The 23,561-nt window shown below is 43.6% G+C and overlaps 7 protein-coding genes across 7 annotated transcripts; all 7 read right to left on the bottom strand.

Moving 5' to 3' along the window:
* Window positions 1–1,757: 1,757 nt before the first annotated feature.
* On the bottom strand, window positions 1,758–2,715 carry K444DRAFT_386726 (uncharacterized protein). Its single transcript, XM_024872397.1, has 3 exons — window positions 2,599–2,715; window positions 2,260–2,550; window positions 1,758–2,190 (listed from the first exon to the last, which is right to left on the bottom strand). The coding sequence occupies exons 2-3, from the start codon at window positions 2,489–2,491 to the stop codon at window positions 1,877–1,879; spliced, it is 546 nt and encodes a 181-aa protein (XP_024737523.1). The 5' UTR covers window positions 2,492–2,550; window positions 2,599–2,715; the 3' UTR covers window positions 1,758–1,876.
* A 2,740-nt stretch (window positions 2,716–5,455) lies between these two features.
* On the bottom strand, window positions 5,456–6,125 carry K444DRAFT_612360 (uncharacterized protein). The gene is made up of 2 exons (XM_024880117.1): window positions 5,719–6,125; window positions 5,456–5,646 (listed from the first exon to the last, which is right to left on the bottom strand). The coding sequence occupies exons 1-2, from the start codon at window positions 5,755–5,757 to the stop codon at window positions 5,497–5,499; spliced, it is 189 nt and encodes a 62-aa protein (XP_024737522.1). The 5' UTR covers window positions 5,758–6,125; the 3' UTR covers window positions 5,456–5,496.
* Window positions 6,126–10,778: 4,653 nt separating this feature from the next.
* K444DRAFT_720913 (uncharacterized protein) lies at window positions 10,779–11,749 on the bottom strand. The gene is made up of 4 exons (XM_024888498.1): window positions 11,689–11,749; window positions 11,373–11,607; window positions 11,136–11,351; window positions 10,779–10,982 (listed from the first exon to the last, which is right to left on the bottom strand). The coding sequence occupies exon 3, from the start codon at window positions 11,337–11,339 to the stop codon at window positions 11,190–11,192; it is 150 nt and encodes a 49-aa protein (XP_024737521.1). The 5' UTR covers window positions 11,340–11,351; window positions 11,373–11,607; window positions 11,689–11,749; the 3' UTR covers window positions 10,779–10,982; window positions 11,136–11,189.
* Window positions 11,750–13,170: 1,421 nt separating this feature from the next.
* On the bottom strand, window positions 13,171–14,190 carry K444DRAFT_629116 (uncharacterized protein; the record flags this gene model as incomplete). The annotated part of the gene is made up of 1 exon (XM_024883012.1): window positions 13,171–14,190. One exon carries the CDS (start codon window positions 14,188–14,190, stop codon window positions 13,171–13,173), a length of 1,020 nt encoding a protein of 339 aa, XP_024737520.1.
* Window positions 14,191–15,070: 880 nt separating this feature from the next.
* K444DRAFT_629115 (uncharacterized protein) lies at window positions 15,071–15,747 on the bottom strand (the record flags this gene model as incomplete). Its single annotated transcript, XM_024883011.1, has 2 exons — window positions 15,071–15,681; window positions 15,735–15,747. 2 exons carry the CDS (start codon window positions 15,745–15,747, stop codon window positions 15,071–15,073), a joined length of 624 nt encoding a protein of 207 aa, XP_024737519.1.
* Window positions 15,748–18,977: 3,230 nt separating this feature from the next.
* K444DRAFT_629114 (uncharacterized protein) lies at window positions 18,978–19,833 on the bottom strand (the record flags this gene model as incomplete). The annotated part of the gene is made up of 2 exons (XM_024883010.1): window positions 18,978–19,504; window positions 19,566–19,833. 2 exons carry the CDS (start codon window positions 19,831–19,833, stop codon window positions 18,978–18,980), a joined length of 795 nt encoding a protein of 264 aa, XP_024737518.1.
* Window positions 19,834–22,849: 3,016 nt separating this feature from the next.
* On the bottom strand, window positions 22,850–23,234 carry K444DRAFT_629113 (uncharacterized protein; the record flags this gene model as incomplete). Its single annotated transcript, XM_024883009.1, has 2 exons — window positions 22,850–23,166; window positions 23,228–23,234. The coding sequence occupies 2 exons, from the start codon at window positions 23,232–23,234 to the stop codon at window positions 22,850–22,852; spliced, it is 324 nt and encodes a 107-aa protein (XP_024737517.1).
* Window positions 23,235–23,561: the final 327 nt, after the last annotated feature.

Raw genomic sequence — 23,561 nt, 5'->3', positions numbered from 1 at the left:
TTTAATACAAGAAACGCATTGAGAAGCCTGTGGGTTCTGGGAAAACCAGGTTGAGACATGAATCCTTGAAAGGAACATCCCAGTATATTCGAGGAATGATTTAAAGTTGAAATAAAGAATAAAGATGGGTAAGTGAGCATTGAAACTAGTGTTAAATTTGGAACGAAGAAAGTCATTTCAGCTGCCGTTCCACTGTTGCTTCAAGTCTCATGTGCGATATAGCTGCTCAGCCGCAAATTGAGTGATGCTGCTATGCACTTCCCAAAGCTCACATTATGTCCTGTGGCAACTCATAGAGTGTCTCATCGAGACCTCAATCGATAAGTTAGGTGCTCGATGATAGGGTACGCGGGTACTATCCCTGCCATGCTAATGTTCAAGCCATTCTAGGACACGGCGTTCTGCTGTCTTTTCCGGACTCCTCCCACAGCTCATCGTTACTCTCTCTTGTGATAAACTTGCAGCCAACGAAGGAGTATAGACCAGAGGCTGCATTAAAGTTGGCAGCAAGCGCGTGGGCGGAAGGTTGTACAGTCTTGGCGTATTGGTGTTAAGTGGAGTCGGAAGTAGTAGTTTAGGGTAGACAGATTCGATAATGGTGTAGAATTGCTTCCTGGTAAGAGCTTACCGAGCATGCTGCAGATACAGAGTTGAGGTGATTCAAGATCTCGAGGTGGATTTGGGGTTGCAAGCTCACTAGGGACGGTTTGAGGATGGCAGAAGCTGGAACGAAAGCCAGTGATAGGGACGCAGCCTGGCAAGCGATGGAAAAGACTCACTCTTGAGTGATAATCTTGTTGAGAGTACTGCTGCGTTTTCTGGGCTGGATGGGCCGTTTCCTGAAGCCATGCTTTCGAGATCGAGTCGTAGTTAAAGGCTGACGAAGTGTGTTGGAAGGCACTTGAAAATTCTAGTTCTCGAGACCATCGGCCACCACGAGTGTCTCGACTCTCCCAATTCCAGATCTCAGAAACAGCCAGCGCTCAGTTAGTCACCCACCTCCACTACTTCCTCAACGCGCAACTCAGAGATCAACTGAATAATCTCTCCTTCTCTCCATCTCGGCCTCCAACTCGCAGAATCTCTCCCAACTAACGAATGTATAAACATCAACCTGCCACCCAAAAATGTAGGGCTGCATCCAAGTTTCCAGGAGATCTGAGAGCCAAAAATATATGGTCGTTACCTCATCCCTGACTTCAATTTGCTCGGAGAGCGGATCGGGATCATGTGTCCATAGGCATCTTTGAAGCTGCCGTACAGATGTTTGGAAGTGAGGCCGAGGCAGGTAGCTCTCACGATATTGAGGTGCTTGAAGATGTGGACGTGGAGTTCCGGTGGAAGAGCGAGAAGAATTGCACTTCTTATTGGAGATTTTGCAGAAACGGAGATGCTGGATTTTTCTGCCATGGTTTGCGTGGTGCTATTAACTCTGTAGGCAATAGTCTTTGCAGCTGTAGTGAGAGTGTAACTTTGCAGGGAAATGGTGACTTTCCTCGATTTTATACGAAGTGTTTAGGAAATTTATGGGCTAAGCGGGACGCTTCCGAGGCGTCACAAAGGAGACTCGGACGCTTGTACGATCAAGAACTATCTCGACGGCAACAAGAAAACGAAGACGCGAGGGAACCACATTGAAAGGGAATGAAAATCGGCCCTCAACGCTGTGTTTCCGATAATCAACGCATGTGAATGCCTCCCAGTGTTACCCAACACCCGTGCAGCAACCCATCGATCCTCCATCCGATAGCTGTGAGAGAAAATCGAACGCTATTTGACTTCAACATTTCTATAGCCAAAGCCTATGATCCTACCACAGCGATAATATCGCAACCTGGGAGCATGGGGTGGGAACGCTCGACATCGGGACGGAGAATTAGACAATTGCAACCAGATCGTGGGGGTCCCCGCCGCGAAGGAGCATCCATTGTGCCGTCGGAGCCAAGTGCATTCTCGTGGTCCAGAATGGCTGTATCAGATGCAACAAAGGACCCATTATTTCAGAGGGAGACATCTCCTCCAGCGCCTTCACCTGACCCCTGGCATCAGCAACATCATGACCTTCCTTAACCCACGGACTGGGGTCCTCCACATTGTACGGACGCTGCGGGCGCAATCGCCAGTATTCATCCCGAACTTCCTGGTACAGTCCTTTATTCACGAATTTGTCGACGCCGTAATGTCCACCCCCTGGGCTAAAATCAGCAATGGCTCGAGAATGACCCAGAAGAACCGGAGACATTGGAGCATCAAACATACAACTTCTTGGGCCCAAGTATGTTTCGAGTAGCTCCCAAAGGAACTTTTCATGGTTCTCGAGGGTGGCGGGACAATCGACTGTGGTCGTAAGGCTGGGCATGGAGGCTGCTGGTTGGTGGAAGAAGGCCTGCATCTTGCTGCAAGTCACAGACAAGCAGACGGGAGCGGTTGAGTGAAGAGACTGGGAAATATTGAGGAGGATTTCATCGGGCATGCTCGTGATGCGCGGCATGGGGAACTGTCGGTTCGTGATTATATGAGAGGAGATAAAAGCTTGGGAGGTCGTTGGTTCTGAAGCCGTTAGATTGTACTAGGTAGACGTGGAAGGGGGGCGCTTACGAGGGACTCCACTGATAGATGGTATTGCTGAAGAGCTGCCGCTCGTCGGGGGAAGATGGGCTTGATGCGATGTGATATGATATTCGTGAAGACGGCCGGATCTACGAGGCCCTGGCTGTTGATGCTCCGCTATGGCGCATGATCTCCTCTAAGCCAAGTACTATGCGTCCAATCCAAGGAGATAATTGTATGCAAACGATATTCAGCGACTTGATTGCAAGCAAGGTTGAGGGAGGATGGGTAGATCGATGGTGAAGCTCGTAGCCTGACACCCGGCGACGCGACACGAAAGAATGTTTGAGGCCAGAGGTCAGATGAAGCAGGAATGTTGCAAGAGTTCTGGAGGTGAATTTTCAAGTCGCATGTCCTGCACGGGAGATTTTGACTTGAAGGTGCGGCTCAGCGGGCTTGTTCTGCGCTGTCTCGTTCCTCCTTGGATCGGGATCAGCGTACGGCATACAAGATTACTCACATTGAAGGTGTTTGAATTGTACCACATTAACTGGTACTTTGAACTTCTCTTTCCCACAAAATTTTAATCTCCCCCTTTCCTCCTTGTCTGAGGCCCACGATATCCAACCGACCACTGATTACAGACACCACCTCAAGCATTAACGCCAAACCCCTTCTCCCAAACATCCATCAACCTCTCTACCAATTCCATTCTCCTCGATATTGGTAAGATCTTCATCCGCTCAAAATATCCCTCCCAATACTCCCTCTCTTCGCTCCTCATTGTCTTAACCTTACTCTGGTGCACGAAACGGAAGTTTTTGCGATAGAATGCATATTCCGATCCCATCCACTCCTTTAGCAGAGACGGAAGCTCCGGTGTATCGAAGAAGTTAAGATAAACCTTGCCATGGAGACGTCGAAGGAGCTTGTAGAAATACTGACACGTGACGCCAAGGCAGACCGAGGCTGTGGTGTCAAGGAAGGAGAAGATCTGGAAGCGCAACTCAGGTGGGAGGGTCAGCAATCTGAGTGGGACCTTTCTCGGTTCTATTGAATCATGTGAGCGAGTTGAAGCCTTGGGAGCTATTCGGGATGGGAAGCTGAATGAGGTATCGCACCATCTGACAGCCAGGCTTTCTTGGTGTTTGTGTTTGTGTTTGGTTTGGCTGAGCTTAAGGTCGAAAATGGGTTGAGGCGGAAGCTGATAGATGGATAGATGGGGTTTGAGTCCATACTACTGAGGCCATTAGCGGGCTAGCGGACAAATCCGAGAAGCGAAAAGTGATTTTCTGATTTTCTGATTTTCTGATTTTCGCGCCCCCCCCCCCGCCCCCCCCACACCTCACTAAAAAAAAAAAAGTACAGCATACACGCCTTATTCTCGACTACTCCTAACCCCCCCTTAGCTTGCGTGGTCCGTAAGGCAAATCCCATGGATTACGAGGCACATCTCCATCTCCCTCACTCTCTGTATCCTCCGTACTGCCTATATTACTCGAATTATCTATATCTCCTTCGTCCCCTTCTCCTCCAGTATCCTCACCCTCCTCTGCTATAACCTCCTTCCCCATTGCCTTCTGACCTTGTATCTGTCTTTGTGCTCGCTTTCTATATCTTGTAGGCGGTCGAGGCTTTAGTATAAAGGGTTTTGCAGATGCGGAGCGAGGCTTTCCAGACTTGGTAGGATTAGTATTAAGTCAATGGAAAGTACAGACTTTACCGTTGTCATTATATCTGCAATTTATACAAGCGCTATTGAATTCGCCTTCCATAACTACGCAGCATTTAAAAGGGCCCCTCGGTCTCTTCTTATTACTACAAGTAGCACAAGCTTAAGAGGATTCGGTTCCGCGAGTATATGCCAAGCTTGCCTCCAGATTTGCCTTGCCTTTCTCTAATCCCTTTAGCTCCCTGCCCTGGCATAGCTCTATCTCTCTAACTTTAGCCTTATTATTAATTCGCTTTACTACTTCAGTAGCATTATCGGGTAGTATAAGGAGATCAAAGTATTATTGCGGAGGAGGAGGAGAAGGTCGTATATGAGGAGGAGGTCAAGAAGCAGAGGGATTTATTAGTTAAACATATTAATGGGAGAGAATATTATGGACTAAGTCTGGATTATTAGAGGGCATATTATAAATATTATCTTTCCGCTTATTCGCAGCTTTATTGCCTTTTCTACCGCTTTTGCCTTTGCCAGAGCCACTACCTAAAGCCATATTTAATATGTCTTTAATAAAAGAAAGCTTTAATAATAGTATTATATATCGGAATCGAAGTTATTTTCGGAAGGAGGTTAAGGTTAAGGTTAAGGCTAAGGTTAAAGCTAGCGTGGCTATGTCTTTATTATTCACCTTTAGGGCATAAAGATATATATTTAATATAATTATTTAAATCCGAATAAATTTATAATAAATAACGCCTGAAAATGGAAATATTAGTACTTAATAGCCCTAGGTTAAGTATATTTAAATATTAAAAAAATTATAATTTTAGGTATTATAGTTATAAAGATAAAGATATAAATATTCTTTCTCTTACTAACTCGCAAAAGCTAAGGCATGCTAATAATAATTAAACTATACTCGACCCGCATAGTTAGCTAATTTACTTCGCTAATTATAAATAATTCGAGGTAATTTAAATCTCCTCAAATCTCTATATATAGCTTATTATATAAACTTCTATATCTCTATATTTAGTAATACTATAATTATAATTTTTGGATAAGAAGAATCCCCTTATTCTAGTATATATAATTATATTTATTTCTTATTTTTCGAATATGTGGTTATTAAATTAGAGAGGCTTAAGAATTCTAAGTAATACTTTCTCCTAAGAAGTATATATCCTTAATAAATAGCAAAAGTAAATATGAAATTACATAATAATATAATTACCCCGCACTAGTAACTTTATTTTCTATAAAACTATGACTTTATTCTATCTTCGCTCTAAAACCTCTATCCTTCTTCCATATTTTTTCGACTTCGCTATTAATACCAAGAGCTTCTGCCCTCCACTAATACCTTCTCTATTAATACCTTTATTAATACCTTTATTAATACCTCTATTAATACCAAGAGCTAGTATCTAACTACCTTATAACCTTCCTCTCCTCCTCCTCACCCCTTCTCACTCCTCCTCCTCACCCCTCTTCCTCACTCCTTTTCCGAACCCCTCCTCCTTTAATACTTCTTCCATTAATACCAAGAGCTAGCATCTAACTGCCTTATAACCTTCCTCTCCTCCTCTAAACCCCTCCAAATCCCTCCTCTAAACCCCTCCTCCTTTAATACTTCTACTAATAACACCAAAAGCTAGTACCTAACTACTACTTCCGGGTCACTTTTATCCAGAACTCCCATACCATAAGTCTTTAACCCACTTGCTCCTTAGAAAGCTAAATTTTAGATCCCTCCTTCCCTTCTCTAATATCTCCTTCTCCCCTTTTCCGATACCTCTTATGCCTTCGGGCCCTTTAGAAGTACCCTTTCTCGAACTTCCAAAAAAGAGGCTAACTCCTATTTAGATCCCTCCGAACTTTAATACCTTCTCCCCTCCTTTAACACTCACAAAAGCCTTCGGGCCGCTACTAAGTACCCCTATTCTTTATCTTGGAATATATACTAACTTATTCTTATAGGAAATAGCCCTTCTCCCTCTAATCTCGACTCCTTTAATATATACTCCTCGCCTTCGGGCTATTTAGACATTTCCCCGTTCACTTTTATGAAATATATACTAACTTACTTTTTAGTTTCCCTCGCCTTACCTCTCTTTCAACATTACCGTGTGTGTACCTAGTTAGCACTAGTTCTTATAGCCCATAATTAGGCTTTCTATTTATTAAATATCCGGGTATTTTATTTTACTTTTGCTTTGCATATTTTATTTTGCGTGCTTTATTTTCCTTTTATTATGGGTTAGGACTCAAATAGTATTTACCTTGAGCGCTCGCACTCTCGGGCATATAAGACTCCTATAGATCTTTTGGGATCATAAACCAGCCTACTTTGGTTCGGGGGAGCTTTCTCGAAAGTATTCCAGGAGTTATGGTATTTACCGCGACCCCTCCCAAAGATTAATATAGCGTGAGTATTTCTGGTCCATTCTCTCTCTATAGAGCAAACCGCTGCCCTAAGTCCATATAAAAGTCCTAATTATCCCTCGAGTTAAAGTATGGGCACTCCTTATTCCTATTAAATTAGGTACAAAGGATAGCAGGCGCCTTTGGGCTAGACTATAATACTAGTTAAGTACTAAGACTCCCTATACCTATCTCGCAAACTTATAGTTCGAGACATATTATATTTAACGGGGCTTCCATATCTAATTGCTTTGCGCTATAGTAAAACGTCTTGGTATTATAGTTAGGGGAATTCTGCTTTATAATCTTGTCTACTACTTATAGATTTTCTAGCTAATAAGTCTTGGCCAATAGCTAAGAAACTTATTAGCTACTCTATCTAAAGCCTCTAGGAGCGGGAAGTTACCTTAATAAAGACTCAGTATCAAAAATAGGTTTAACTAATTAATCCAAATAAGGAGTTTATGGCAGGAGTCTCTGCATATAAGTAATTTCATATAACGAACTCAAGTCCCTGTCCCTGGTTATACGAGTAAGCCATATAAGAAACTCTTTCTGGCCTATTAGAGTAGTCCCTATCCCTGGTTATACGAGTCATAACATATAATAAACTCAAACTTTTCTTGGGTTATCTTTAGAAGAATTAGCAAGCTTTTCTAGACAGACTTATTAAGGCCTTGGTTTTCAAAGATATTAGTCTAGCCTTCTCACTTCCCCCTTAGGTAATAGTTCGGCTCTCAGGAATCATATGCAAATATCGGAATAAATAAGGAGATATACTACATGCGCTTTCTGGATAAATTAGGATAGAACCTATGGGATTCCCGCAATATTTTTATTAAATCTATAGCACTAGCTAGCAAAGACTTTAATAACCTTAATAAGACTTAAATTACGAGCCCGGCCCTCAGATTTCCCGCTTAACTTAAAGATTAAGTAGTCCATAACAGGTTACCTATTATAGAATATATTATACTCTTTTCCCAAAGAGTACCGGGTGCCAGTAATAGTCCGGAAGCCCCAAAGCCCTTGAGACTCTTCGTGAGTTTCGGGCTTTGGGGCTTTTCTATGGCTAGCCAATTATATGAAGTCACGTGACCACGCGGGTCCGGCATTAATATAAAGCAATTAGTAACTTTATATATAAATATAGTATGGTTTTTAGTATAGCTAGTCTAATACATTATATATCCATATATAAATACCTGTAATTTCATTATTATAATATAATATATCCTTAATATAAAAATCCCTTTATAACCCTAGACTTTTAGGAGCCTCCTCTATACTAAAGGCAGAGTATATAATACTATTTGGGCATTAAACTCAAAAGGCAAAGAATTATAAAGGCCCTAATAATCACAAGACTTTATAAACTTGAGTGAATTTGAGTATTATAAAAGTATTAAATTTAGTAGCCTGACTTTTAAATTACATGAGAACTAATTAAAGAATATTACTTTAAAGCATTAATCATAAATTCCAAGTATATATATATCCGCAAGGAAATAAGACCCAAAATAGTACTAAGCTAATTACAAGATATAGGAAAAAGCATATTAGATATCAGGCCTATTTTTTCTTAACTACCTTAACCTCAGCGGATATTCATGCGTAATTTATTAGACCTTATATAATAGGTTCGCTTAGGAGAAATAAGATTAATTAGCCTGGGAAATTTAATAATAATAATTAGACTTCTGTCCGGGGTAATAGGCAAAGTACTAGCAATAGCCCGGGTGCCTTGGGTTTTACCCGCAAAGCTAAAGACATTATGCCCGTTAATTCTCTATATCTAATAAGGAAGAGGGATAGCATATTCATACCTCTAACATGCCCGTTACTACGGAGTAATACTTATACGGTCCATGAGATTAACCATAGTCCCCTCTACTAGAGAAGAGGATAGTAAAATTAAAGGAGGATCTAATAGCCCACTACTATTATTATTATTATTACTATTAGGATTAGCTTCGGTAGCACTTTTAGTAATACTTTCCGTATTATCTTACGGCTCCCAGAGATTAGTAAGTAGAGAAGAATCCTGGCACGTATAAGTTAATTAAACCTAAAAACAAAAAAGGGTCTATAGAAGAAATAAAGAGTAAGAGCCAGAATTAAAGGAAAGAATTATATATACGCCTTTATTTACTCACTAGTTTATTAGATCCCTCCTTACTCTCAAAGTCTCACGCCTATGCTAGCGGGTAATGCTTTCCTGGGCTCTCTGGGCCTCCTTAGTCTATTATTTAATCTCCTCAAGTTACTATATCTTCTGAGTATTTTCTAGCTCTTTACGAGTAACTTTAAGACAGAGATCTTTATATAAAGTCTCTTTCTAAGCATTTTCTAGCTCTTTACGAGTAATTTCAAGACAAATATCTTCATATAAAGTCTTATCCTAATACAAAACAAGGAAAATTATCCAGACGCCCTTAGGGCCCAGATATATACCATAGCAGGAAAGGTCAAAGATAGTTTAAATAGAACCTGGCAAGATCATAAGTTCCTGGGCTCTTTTACTATTAGGACTAGTACAGAACACTAGTTCATTCGTATTATTAATAAATTAATAATAGCGGGTAGGTCCGCTAATACGGAGAGAGAAGTAAGAAAGTAGCTACTAAGAAACTATATCGGAAAGAATAGAAAAGACTCGATTATTTATTTCAAATCAAAAGCCACCTATTAAAAAATATCTATTAGAATTTATATAGAGAATCTAGTAAAAGAAATAGGAGAAAACTTACTACCGACTTCTTTAGAAAGTTAGATAATTCTTTACTTAGCTCTCTAATTCTTTATATTATTAAATGCCCACTTGCGGAGAACTAGCTATAAAACCACGGTCTGTAATTCCATAAGACTAGATCCGGCCACATTTTAATTCATGAGACCTTAAAGGGCTCCAGGTAGCCTATTACCGGCATAAGGAGCTATGGCCTGGGCAGTGGCCTGAGTAACTCTCGCATTTACAGCCCATTAAGCTTATATAGTAGCATAAGTACTACTAGAAGAGTGGTTAGGTCAAGTAACATGGCTCGTAGTAAAAGGGAATACGGAAGGGAGTAGTTATGGGGCCATTAGAGCAGGAGGAGCCTGGGGTAGAGCAGAACTAGTACCTGGCGGCTATATAGTAATAGTAACTAGAGAAACAAGTATAGTAGATATTCCTAGAAAAAAAGATATGAGATAAGGATACTAAGAAAAGCTAGGGATCTAAAGTATCCCAGATATAAAGAGGGAGGCAGATACGGACGGAATTCCAGAGCCATAAGGTTCAAGTCCACTGGTATTACTACTCTAGGCAAGTAAAGCGGCGGCCTCTATATTATATTCATTATTAGTAGATTAATAGAACTCGCAATATTAGATATTACCATGCTAGTATTCGGCCGCGGGGCGTGCAGTATTAGGGCAGGTTTTAAGAAATAGTAGTACTATTTTGAGAGATAAGAATTTAAGGATATAGAATATTCATATAATAAATAAACTTAATAATTCTATTAGTACTACTCTCAAAAGTAAGAAAGGGGTTTCGAAAATAATATATTTAATAATAAATAACACCTATCTTAATATACCTAGTTACTCCGTAACCGGCTCGTTTAACTACCCCATATTATTAGGAGTATTACTAATAAAGGGCCATTTCTGGGTAAAGTCCTGGACTATTAGGAACTATACGGGTATCCTTCCGGCCTATATATTATTCACATATTCTATATTTATTAGGATAACTTACTTGAGGATCCCATTCCGCGTAATAGCGGTATTATATCCACTAGTCGGCTTCTCGGACTCTCCCAATATTAGTAGCTACCCTGAGGCTATATATGCCCGGACTATATATCGGAGCTAGTAGTAAGCTTAAACATATAGTCGGTCGCCGTTTTTATTAGTATCTCCCATACGAATATCAGCCATATTTATACCATAAGACATAAGCTTCTAATAATATTACTCTAGCGTTTCTCTCGGCAAAAACTCGTTAATATCTATATTAGCATGTGAGTAAACTGTCCGTATAGAGCTATGCGAGGTCATATTACTTACCCCAAACTAAGTAATTATTAAGGATTACATTACAAAGCTCCATATCTATAGGGCAACCCCAGTGCTATGCCCCGCCTAGGGGCCTCGTATATAGTCTAAATGGCTTGCCGGCTACTATATTAGGCCTAGATCTGTCTTTTCTAATCCTGTGGATATTCCACAAGTCCGCAAACCTATATACCTCGTTTTGGATCCGCCATATATAAAGTGCTAGCAGAGTAATCCGGTCCCATAAATATTAGTAATTATAACTCCCGGTATAGGCCAGTTCCTAAAAGTAGTTCTATATATACTAATCAGAATTAGTTATATAATCCGGCGCCATAATACTAGACCTAATAGCCTTAATAAAAAGCAGTATAATTATTAGTACCCGATACTCCCTCCTAATAATAGAAAGAACGAGAGGCAGATATAGGGAAACGGAATTACTCACGCGCCACCGGTATAGCTAGCTCTTCTAAAGCTCCTGCCACCAGGATTTAACCCGCTAATTCTCGGTGCTTTTCCCAGAAATAAAGTAGTTCTCCACGCGCATAACTAACGGATCGGCTATCCGCGAGAATACGAAGTATGCTTCGGTAATAAGGGGAAGTTTAGAGCCTCGATTAGCCCTAAAGAAGTAAGGGCAATAGCCCATTTGAGCATAAATCTAAAGATACTACTATATAACCAAATAGGTAATCCGATTAGAGATTCCGATATATACCCAGATAATATTACGTGAATAAGCATTAATACAAGCATATATCTCGATCCCAAATAGTAATAGCTTATTATATCTATTAATTAACCAAATCTAGTTTGGCCCAGGCATAATATATTCTCCCTTCTTGGACTATATCCGTCACATTTATAGTATAATTACCTCGGGATCCAGGAGTCGTAATATCGCATATAAGCTCTCCCTATAAATAATAAAATACGTTAGTAAACAAGGCCCTAACCTTCCAAGCTAGGGCGAAATAGTAAAGTATAGAAAGACTAACCGGGTTACTAGTAAACCTTATTAACGGAAGTACGCGTGCAAATACCGCCGTCCATAACCTGTAACCCGCCCATTATTCAGCTTACTCTACAGTATTACAAATAGTTACTCGTCCGCCGCTTGCCTGTCCATTATAGTTATGCGGCGAATAAGACCAAGCTTCTTGCATATACGGACGACTCTAGTAATTAAAGCTATATAACCGTAATCCTCAAGATCCTCAAGTATTTCCTCATCTATATCTCCCAGATAATACAGGATTATAATCTGCGCGCAAAGGAAAGGCATATCTACTATTTGAGTACGTGTTTAGATATTCCATTCTTGCAGTCGCCGTCGGACTATACGCGGATTAACTAAGATTCCATATAAATCTTTTAATCTATTCGCAATTTCTTCTTAATTAATATTCATACGAGCCTATTTAGTAATAGCTTCGCAATATGGCAATAGATTTATTAAAAGTCATGGCATTATTTTAATAAAATCCACCAAGTTATTTTAATAGGGGTTAAGTTCAGGGCACGCTTCACTATTACGACGTACTTTCTAGCGACGTGAGCGCTAAAAAACTCGAGCAACGTTACCCCCACGTGATTTTGTCAATTAATTACCAAAAAAAAGTAATCAGCCGGCTTCTCAGTTATTTTAATAGTTTAATTTTCTCATTTCTAACCTCGGGAACGTTAAGGAAGTCATTAGACCCTGTTAATAGCGTTATCCTAGAAGGGCTTATAGCCTGTGGTCACCTGACCACAGTAATTTGCAATAAATACTCAATTTTATATTATACTACCCGGCCCAATTTTGGCACGATTTCACGCGGTAGTATGGGCTCTCACTTCGTTAATTAGACAAGCAAGCAGCCTTACTATTATTGCGTTATCCAAGCCGAAAGTCACGTGTGGGTGCTATACCCCTAATTAGGAATTCTGCCTTGGGGAGGAGGGGGTGTGCGGGGCGCCAGTGCGAAAATCAGAAAATCAGAAAATCACTTTTCGCTTCTCGGATTTGTCCGCTAGCTAGCTGTGGGCCTCAGTACATATTCAGGGTTAGGGGGTGGTGATGGGAAATGATGTTTGATGAAGATGGGAGAAAGCCGAGATGTAGTTCAGGCTGCTGTTCCTGTTGGTATCGGTTGACTTGCTGACTAATAAGCAGCAACATTCTCCGAGGCCTCACCAAGCATGAAATAATCGAACAAAGCGTTTCAAATGTCACCAGCGTAAGCAATAAATACTGTGGTACAGTTTCTCCTTGCTGGAATTGAACGACGATTAAAATTCGGAAATGTTGTAAAACGAGTGTCACGTGCCCGCCCCCCCCCCTATTTGAACCAGGTGAAGGTGTTTGGTTTCATTGGTGGCAATTTCCACTCTAAACGTATACCGCATTCAGAATAATTGAATTGAGGCTCTTTTGCCATATTATTCTTGCCATCCATCTACCCTACAATTTCCCATTCACCTCCCGATCGACCCCTTCAGTAACCAGAAAAGTGCAGGCTGATGATCCAGAGTGTAAAGCAAGATATGAACAACCCGAACCAGGCATCGAAAAAGCTGACGTGGATGTCTGGTACATGGCTGAATCCCCTCCTCGCAAGTTGAGCCTCAACATCTGCAAACTCATATCTGTGATGTTCCTTGTCCGGAGTATAGCAAAGCTTGCCCGGATAGACACAAACAAGCCTGTCGTATGCATAGAGCCCAATAGTAGGTGAAGGTTTCCCTGCACAGATACGAGTACCGTGCGCCACCATCTTGCAAAACCAACAGCCCTTGAAGTGTAGAATCTTCTTGTACGCCTCAGTGCACTGATGTGCCAGAACCGTGTTTCCTCTCAGACCCTTTTCGATTTTCTTGTTCCATATCGGCATGCATATATCGTAACAGGGCTTGCCAGTATTCATCCAACCATGCAGCAACTCGAACAGATACAAGTATTTGTCCCCGTCTAGCTGAACCCTGTAGAACATCGAAGCCTTCCCATGAATCTCGGTATGAATTGCGTAGAACTTTTTGCAGGTGAGGCCGAGGCAAGTCGAAGTACACGGGTCGAGGTACTTGAAGATCTCGAGGGCGATTTCGTTTGGTGCAGCATCGAGCAGAGCGATAGATCGGAAAGGAGAAGGAGGCTGTGTGCTGAGAGAAGGACACGGTGTGTTATGAGCCTTGAAGAGTTCAAGCGCAATTTCGCCAGGTGGAGATTCGAAGGACAGTATCATCGGTCTGTAAGTGGGCGAGATGAGAATCTCTTGCTCTGTGAAGAAGTTAGCTTGCTGAAAGACAGGATGAGACAAAGAAACACAACCAGAGGATACCCAGGCTCTGGTGCCATGGTGTTGTCCTTGTCTTTCCCGTTTCTTCTTCTCTCTTTCTGCGCGATTTCCTCCCATGATGGACATTGTACTGCTGTCAGCGCCTGTGTGACAGACGTTGCCCAACTCGTAGCTTACGCGATGGAGAACAAGATGAGGGTGCTCCATGTACGGATCTTCCATCTTAGCTCATCCGCGCCGGCGCCGGCGTTTCCATGAAGCAGCGATAGTTGTGCCCCATTTCTAAAGCAGCGATGGTTGTTCTCAGTCCGCGGAATGACGTTTCTCCTTCGCCTGTGCGTCGCGCCAATGTTAATCCGGTGTTTACTTCGAAGCGAAAAAAAAGGGGGAGGGGGAAGGGGACAAAGGAACAACACTTTGCACGATTCTCACCGTCCACCACTATTTCCATTCCGAGAAGAACGAGGTGACAGAGTCTGATGTTTGACTGATCGCAGCCGTTTGAAAGACAGTAGGCCAGTGGTGTTGTGTGACAAAGCGATCCGCGGTTCCTGAAGCCTTGGACTACCTCTCATCTCGACCTTAAGCTACCCCTCGTCGCAACCTATCAACTTCAGCTTATCTTGACCTTGTCGTGTTTGCAGCTCAGCTTTGATTTGCGGCTCGGGTTTAATCTGAAGATACATAGACATAGCTTTGACAATAGCTGAGCATCAAAGTGCTTAATGAGGTCACAAAGGCTCAAGATCTTGCATTGTGTAAGGTGTTTCTATTGACGCGAAGACTCGTATCTCGATCTGTCTACTGAAATCCTTTCGTCCTTCCTTCGTGCTGATACATAAGAAAAAGAAGCGCACCAGCCTTCCACAACATAAACGGCTCCGCAAGATGGAAACACGCATCAATCATTGCAAAGATCGCAGAGTACCGGATTCAATTCCTTCAATGCGGTTCATCCCATCATTAGGTTGAGTGTCGAGAAGCACAGGAGAGGATTGGACGAAGAGCATCTCAAGAGGAGTTAGCAATGTAGATGAGACTACTACAGTAAAGTAAGGAACACCCACCGATGAAGTATGAAGTCCAGTAAACACGTTATCTTTCAGGAGAGGGAGCCAAATCGACTGAGTCGGATTGCGCGGCGGCGCAGGGCACGCTGTCGTTGCTCAGCCCATTGAGGGTTTTCAACAACAGCATGGGACACGCGGGCAAGCCAGTGGTAGTGCGATTGAGTGTCCTCAGAAGCACTGTGAGTCATGAAGTCTTCGATGAGCTCAAACAGGTAGACAGGAGCGGCCATGTTGAGAGTGGTTTGAAGCATCAAGGAATCAATGGTGAGTTTATGACGACCCTGAAGACGTTGACGACGGCGCTGAGTGGCATGGAAGTAACCGGATGTCAAGCTCAAGCAGACTGCTGTGCAATCATCGCATTCGTCGAAGATCATCAAGTGCAACTCCGGCGGAATAGTTCTGAGAGCCGGTACGATGAATGGCACAACAAAGGAGAGAGTCGGTACTACGGTAGGGAGAGTTGGTAGAACGGGGGAGAGACTTTGTCCAGCGGTAGAGAGAGTTGTCGTAGCTTGAGTTCCTGCCACGGCTTGGTTCAAAGCTTGAGCGAAGGGGGTTGCGGGCGATGCTTGAGTTGGAGAGGCCTTCTTGGACTTCATGTGTGTCTTCAACGCCTTCAACTTCTTCAGAAGCGAAGCACCTATAGAGGGTCAATTTGGTGATCTGATCAAGGATGTGGATGTTAACAAATACCCAATTTAGCCATGTTGAGCAACTGAGGGCTAATGTACTTGACGTTGCTAGGTTTCTGGGTTGCAAGGCTGCAAGGGAAGGAGGTTGAAGGAAGGTCGATAGGAAGCTCGCGACGCGATATTTAAACAAACGATCAAGGTGAAAGATCAGGCGATACATATCTCCCGTCTCCCGAAGGATTTTTCGTCTAGCTAAGGTAATTTGAGTCAATTTATGTATCAGCTAATTTGAGAAGCTAGAGCCCAAGGTATAATCCGATAAAGCGGCAAGGTATCAAGCCAAAGCCGCTTTTGATGGAGAAGAACTATTGCTTGAGTCGTCTCATTGCCCAGTATGACGAATTTCTGATATCTCACGCTTCCGTGTTGCCTCAGACGCATTCAATAACCAGTAGTCTCCCGGGTTGTACTTTCATGCCCCTCTTGGCGACTTAGATTCTTGGCAGCCAAAATGGGGGGAAGAGTCCTTAATGAGGAAACAACACATTAATGCTTCTTCATCTTCCTCCAAATTGCGCAAACCTCGTTCCAAGGCAAAACTGCTCCCATAGCCAGACTCTTGTATCCATTTTGCGTACTCTCTCTCCGCCAAGCAGCCTCCAAGCCATTCCTTCAGCAGCCGAAACAAAAAGCTGTTTCCTAAGCCATCGGGAAGGACGGTCATGGCTATAAGGGAAAATTTGGAGTAGCGTTTTCGGTGGTTTGCTTAGAAACTTTTGCACGTCAAGCCAAGTAAAGTTGAAGTACAGCTGTCGGTGTTGTCAAAGATCTTTAAATGTAGCTCGGGTGGCAGGGATACGAGAGCAGCAGTGGGTTGGGTTTGCAGAGCTATACTGGGTCAGCCTAACCGATCGTCGACAGAGACGGCAAGAGTATGGTATATACCTGTGTTATTCATCTTGTGTTGATTACTTGGAAGGTTCTCGCAGGTGGATGTGGTGTTCATGTTGTAGGAAGCTGTCTCGAAATGGCTGCTCAAATTTGTTTACTTTAGATCGCTTAGCAATGAGCGTTGCCATGCTCTCCTCAGCAGTTCAGGAGTGCCGCAAAACTACAGCCTTTCTTGATCGAGGGCTGGAGAGCTACAGGATTGGTGGGGATAGATTTGCTAGAATAGACAGCGTCGGTCGGATCCTTCGTGCTTTGTCCTCATCGGCTGGGTCAGGTCTCTCATTACTGCATCATCACAGTATCTACGACTCGAGCCAGAAAGCTTCCACGGGCTCCCCCTAAGTGCCATTCCTTACGATCCTTTTCATGCTGCGGAGACCCCCCACTCATCGCTCGGCATTATCTTAGCCTCACTCAATCCAATAGCCCCCGTCCCCAAGAAGAGCAGGCAAGATCGGTCTCTTGCGCATCCGCTCAACCACGCGAGATCTGCCATGCCTCTAACCCTTGCCTTTACCATCGCCCCAAGGTTCGGATCAGCCACACCCCGCTCCGCAATCTCCAAGTCCAGAGCAAGTTCCATATCGTCATCGCGTACATCGCTCCTTGCAAGTGCTGTCGAACCAGTCCTCTGGGAGCTGGCAGAGATAGAGGTTCACGAAGGAGTCAGCGGGGTGGGGTTGCCGTCGAGACCAGGACATTGGCGCAGAGAGAGTTCTTCGCATGTTGAGAGGTGTGCAGGATGTAAAAACTTTCGCACATGGGGTCGGGGGTGGTTCAGGTGTAGTTATCGAGGTAGGGAGAAGATTATCGGGTGGACTTTTGGGGGCAGGGCAGGATTGGCTTGCCTAATGCTTCGGCTTCGGCTTCATCTTGGGAGATTATATTAAGACCAAAAGTTAGCCAGGTTCAAGAAAAAAGGAGAGTAAGAGGCTGTATGGAAACCAACACAGACTCGGTGAAGTTGCCGTTGCAACCTGTTTGTCGTCTTCATGTTGATCACTCGGATATTGGAAGTTTTACAGCACTTGGCTCTCCTCGTTAGAAATCTTGGTAGCCAAATTGACGGATTGATCGATTGCTGACTTCTGCAGAGACGTAGGGCTGAAGTTGATATATATACATGTACTCTGCTGTTCGCTTCTTTGAATGAGCCAAGATGAAGGAATTTAGAAACGCTCTCGTGAAAAATATTTCTATTCACTAAGTTTTGGAAATATTTCTCTGAAATGGAAGGCTAAAGTCATGGGAGATATGCAAATCGAACGTTTAATAAAATTGACACCATAGACAACTAATCAGTGGAAAAAGCGTATTCTACACGAGCGCTTGCCATGCTTCTCATCAGTTTTAATATCTATCTATCTGAGGTCTTTGTGCTGAGTTGCTTCCTTGTTCATCACGAGAGACTGGTAAACCGAAGAAACCCAGGCGCCATGCTATAATGTATGAGTTTGGACCATCCCCCTCTCTCCTTTCTCTCCCCTCTTGCTGGGTGCGTGGATCGATAGAATCTTGGGGCAAACAAAAGAGACTAGCTGCTCAGCTGGGACTGGCTACGTTCAAATGCAACTGATGCACCTTTTCCTTCTGGCGGGAGTTTCCCAGTGAGGCTAAAGCGTATAATGTGATGTGCTCATGTGGGCGGTGGACGTTCCAGGGTATTATCTGTGGTTGTAGACACCTTTCAAAGCTTCAAGGAAACTTCTGAGGTTTCTGTATATGAAACTGTTGTCATTAGGCCAGAGTTTGGTGGGAGATCCGAAGCCAGATTACTGATTTCTCAAGCATCTTGTTCTTTTTCAAATCCTCCATGAGATCAAAGTTCTTTCTGTCTTTCAGTTTGCTCAGTGTTTAATCAGGAAAAGAACAGTAGACCTTGCTCTCTTCTGAATTTCCTACCAGATTGTAGACATTTCTATACCTCAATTCGCTCATTGTTCAAGTGATGATGAAGACAACCCAGCTAGCTTCTTTTCCAATAATTCACCAGACCGTGGTACTTTTCACAACTGAGGTTCCTCAATGTATCCCCAGTGCGCAAGCAAAAGTAGAATAGTGCACCTTGCTCGGTTTTCAATGTCCCATCACACCATGGCATACAATAAATTCCAGTCCCTTTGTTGTTCAAGCAAGGGATAGAACATTCAAGGCTTTCTCTTTCAAATGTACAACTATAGTCTGCAATTTCTACAACACAATGTTCGAGAGATTTCAGATCGTTCAGAGTGTGCATTGATTGCGTTCTAAAGTACAGTTTTCTCTTTATTCCATGACCCGCCGATACTGCCATGCAGCGACGTAATAACAAGAGTCTAGAACCCATCACTCGACCACAGCCCAGGAGAGCTTCTCAAATCATGACTCTTCCCAATCTCTCTTCCCACACCATATCATCGAGAATAGGATCAGCACGAAGCACTTCGTTGATAGCATTGTCCTCGAGCTTCTCCTGTCTCTTGTTATCCTTCCTCTGGAAATCCTTAGCATACAGCAAAGCTCTCTTCTGGGCCCATGTCAGATTCTTCTTTCCTCCAAGCCACTCCACCAACAGCTGAACGAGATAGACGTATCTATGAACCTCAAGCTTTCCGATTATGCCGAGGTCTTGGATGTGTGTGATTGTTCCACGGGTCATGATGCTTGTTCGAGGGAAAGTGCAGTGGTGAATCCGATAGAATCGGTGACAAGTGAGTCCGAGACATGCGGATGCGCACTCATCAAGTCTGCTGAATATTTTCAGGTGCAATTCAGCCGGCAATGCCTGGAGAGCACTGATGCGAGGCGGTGTAATAATTGTCTGAGTTGCAACCTCTTGCAGCGATTTCCTACCACTGGCGCGTAGCAACCGCTTTAGCCAACTTTTTGGTCGGAAGATGGCTAATGTGAGGATTAGCTTGCTATGGCTCACTTTCAAGGGTTTAGGAAGATGGAAGCTTACACAACGAGCCTGCAGCAACATCCTCCTCATTATTCAACTCGGCTTGCTCTTCGTGGTTCTCAATACCAGCTATGCGGGAGCCAGTTTGGTGCGAAACACTTGGGGTGGTGAAGGAAGATGGAAACTTGCGGGTACTTGTAGACGGCTGGCGTTCTCCCGTATAGGCTCCTTCCTCATCGTCGGCAAAGATGGCTGAGAGCACAGCAAGTTCTCTGCCGAGTTCTGCATGGGCTTGGCGATAGAGCTCAGTCGCTCCAGCGTCTGACATTGTGATTGAGTGCGTTGTTGTAACGTACTCTTGATCACGGTCGCGGGGTGTCGAGGTTGAGGGAGATCGGCACCAGGAGATGTCGAAGTCGGCAAAGGAGGGCTGTGACTTTCGAACTTGCTAGCGGCATCGCACAAGTGAATCTAGGAGGGCAATGTTCGTTCACTTCACCATTATTGTGAGAAGACAAAGCTTTTGCATAACTGCAATTTTGGTGCTTCTAGCGAGAGAATGGTAGGGGGCAGAGGAGAGGTAATTCCTTATTTAGCAATACACAAGAGGGTACAAGGAAAAGCGATAAGAATTGCTACTGTTTGATGCAGAATAGGGTATGGAAGAGAAAAATCCCATTTATTTTCAATGTCCCAAGCCTAGATAGACATTTTATCCCAGGAAAGGATTTAAATATACTGGAATGTTGAAACCGTAAAAAGGAAATGACTTTGAATGTATTATTAATTGAGGCAATATGTCGAGGAAAATTTGAAGAGGCTGAGTTCACTTGAGACGTTAAAAAGAGTACTCTTTTTTATGTCAAGGCTGACGTGGGGCTGGAAGTGGCTGCAAGAGGCATACATGTAAGATAGAAACAGAATAAGACCTACATAGCTAAAGCAGCCCCCTATTACAGAGTCTCAATTGTTTAAGTCTTGCTGGGGCAATGGTAATTAGTTCTCCACTATTATTTGTTCCCTGTAAAGGATATCAGATTATCTTTGGATCTCATTGTATTAAAACTCTTTGCAGTATGCTCCAGTGAAACTTAGAATAACAAAAATTAGTACGGAACAATTGCCATTGGATTCCATTCATTATTCACGTTATATATTGGACATTGGGTCACTCCAGAACTTCATCATATCAGATCTTGTAAATCAATGCTTTTGTGGGGTTTTCATTGTTCAGACACAAGAGGAGCATTGGCTATTGAGCTTACTAGACTTGAGGTTGTCCACGAGCAGTCACTTCCTCCAAGGCACTCTCGATCCGAAGCGCTGTAAAGTGTATCTCCCAAAGCCACGGCCCCAACAGCCCCCTGAATCTGAACCATTCCTCCAATAAATGTACCAAACAGATGGCCTTCTTTCCTCCAAGCTTTCTCCTATCTGGCACGGTGGTGTAGCAGATGAGAGAGGTAATTGGGTGTGTGTGGCAATGGATAGACCAGAATTTCTTGCAGGTCAGGCCGAGACCTGCTGAGGAGCACTGGTCGAGGTTGGAGAAAATCTTCAGCTGCAGTTCTGCTGGAAGGGACTGAAGTGTTGGCTTGGTACGACGTTGGGTAGTTGCTTCTAGAATAAAGTTAGAGACCTAATCTTGATTGAAGGAGGATGTTTCAAGAATCTCACTTGCTGCCATCTTGGCCGTGTTGATCTCGCTGGTCCACTGCTTTGATAGATGTCCGTAATTCTTGAACTAGGGAGCCCTGTGCAGTCTCTCGTCAGTCTTCAAAAGTACTGAATGTGCTTAGAGCTTACCATTTATTGGTGGCTAGAGTATGACAAAGAACTGGAGTCTTGGAAGAGGAGTCCGATCTGTTGTTGATTTTTGACTAGCGCCCCTCTAAATTTAGCGACCTTGTCCAGCCTTTTATAAGGGGCGAGAAGCTGGTATTGAATCCTTAATGCCCCGGGTTAAAATGGAACATTTATTAGGTTTGAAAGGAGGTACTGCACGTTTCAGAATCTAGGGAAGAGAAGGGATACTTTGAAGTGCCATAACTCATGGGAACACTCGCAAGGAAAGTATTATAAATGATCCAGCCTGACATTATTAATTGAAAGTTCAGTGCTGCTCTTTATCATAGAAAGAGTGCCATTTATGTCAGTGAGATATCTTTGCTTAAAATTATTTGCTTACCCGGTGCAATTGACACAGGCTACAACCATCTCCTTGGCAGTTATAACCCCAACAATGGCCCGTATTTACTGCAGCCGCTCTTGGGTTTTCCCCCAAGTTTCCCGCCCAGGAACCAACATCACCCAGCCTCCAGGTACCAATTCCCAAGCATACCATCAAACCGCTCCCCAATTCCACACCTATATCAAAATCCCCATTTCGCAAATATCCGCCACCGTTCCCCTTCCTTGTCCAAACCGTCAGGAACGTATCTATTGTTCCAACAACACCCGTCCGTAGCATCGCAGCTTCCCCGAAATCAGCTTCTCTCCCAGCCACCCTTCCTGTAATCGAAATAGGCAGACTTCTTTCTCACAGCTGACCAGTCCTCCGTGACTCGTAAGTCGTGTCGACTCGAGCAGAATGGGTTTTCGGTGTTTGAATTTATGAGGTGTACGACTTTTTGCTGTGAGGCCCACGCAAACTGGAAGTACGTTCCTCGAAAGTTGAGAAAAGCTTAAAATGGAGTTTGGGAGGGATGGTATCCGGTGTTGGCTTAGCGGATGGTGAAGACTGATGAACTGCGAGATTGTTAGCTTCATGGGTGCGTGGCGTGGGAGCATGGAACTTACTCGAAGAAACAACTCCGGCTGCTGCTTCACCACTAGGGCTACTCGAGATTGAACGGGAGCTAACGTCGGGGGGGAGGGGGTGGTGGGAGGGTGGTTAGCCTCGTCGAGTTAAAAATTTGACAATGTGCTGCAAGGAAGGGTTTCTTGATTGGCTCTGATGTTGAGAAATTTACCTGGGTAGACTAATACGGCTGCACATTTAGGAAAGCGGTAAATGAGAGAAAAGATACAGTACTCTCCTCTTTGTAGGTAGTACGAATAAGGAGCTTTGGATTTTTAGACGAGAGTGTCTGAAGTTGTGTTATTGCATGAGACTCTGTCACAGTGACAATCTTCTCGAGTTCTCTCATGGCTGCTGCTTCTATCTTTCACGCTATGCACCATGCACCATGCTCGCTCCTACTTAATGAAAGTGTCCAGTTCCTCCACAGAGCACTCCAAGACCATCCTCTTCGCTTCTTCGAGAATTTCATCTCCAGTTTCTGGAAAGAAACGGTTGCACAAAGCTTGCCTAGTATAGTCCTTGAAATTCTTTGCCCAGAGCTTCAACTCCTTTTGGTCCACCATCTCCCAATGCTTTGCAGCCTTGATGCTGCGACCGAGTTTCTCGGGGTAATCTTGTCCTTGATCCAGTCCTTCAGAAGTTCAATCAAGCTGAACCGCTTCACCCGAGTTCCAACGCCAAAGAAGTCGGTTGGGGTGAACAACAAAGTAGCGTTGACACCATGGAGCGATTTGTGAATTGCATAAAACTTCTTGGATGTGAGGCCGAGGCAAGTTGAGGTGACCGGGTCCAGGTAGGAGAAGATCTTGTTTTGGAGCTCGGGTGGGATGCTTGCCAGTGCTGGTTTTGGGTTGGAGTCTGGACGTCTCGTCAGCCTTGGGATAACGAGGTGTCAATTATGAGAAATGAGGAGCTTTACCTGACATGGTTAAGAGCTCTCCCTGCAGTTGCAAGAGACTGGTTATGGAAGGAGGCAGGCAGCTTGCAGTCAAGTTGTTTTATGTGATGGTTTTTCTTTGGAAAGCTTAGCGTACTGGAAAAGCAGCGAGAGATCCGACCTCAGAGGGTCACTCCGGCTTCGGCTCGCAGAAATCTTCACGTCAATTCACGAGAGGTTCAGTTCATTGTCTCACAAGAAGATTGTTGGTTCATCTTGTATTTCATAAAAGAAGCACCCAACTGCTGCTTACGAAGCTATCTGCAGCGTGACAGGCCAGCTAGCTCCCTTGAACCGAAGCTATGAATCTCAAGAG

This window comes from Hyaloscypha bicolor (genome assembly GCF_002865645.1).
Source record: "Hyaloscypha bicolor E unplaced genomic scaffold K444scaffold_58, whole genome shotgun sequence".
Taxonomy (NCBI): domain Eukaryota; kingdom Fungi; phylum Ascomycota; class Leotiomycetes; order Helotiales; family Hyaloscyphaceae; genus Hyaloscypha; species Hyaloscypha bicolor.
The sequence above is the reverse complement of the archived record's forward strand: the minus strand, read 5'-3'. Positions and strand labels throughout refer to the sequence as shown.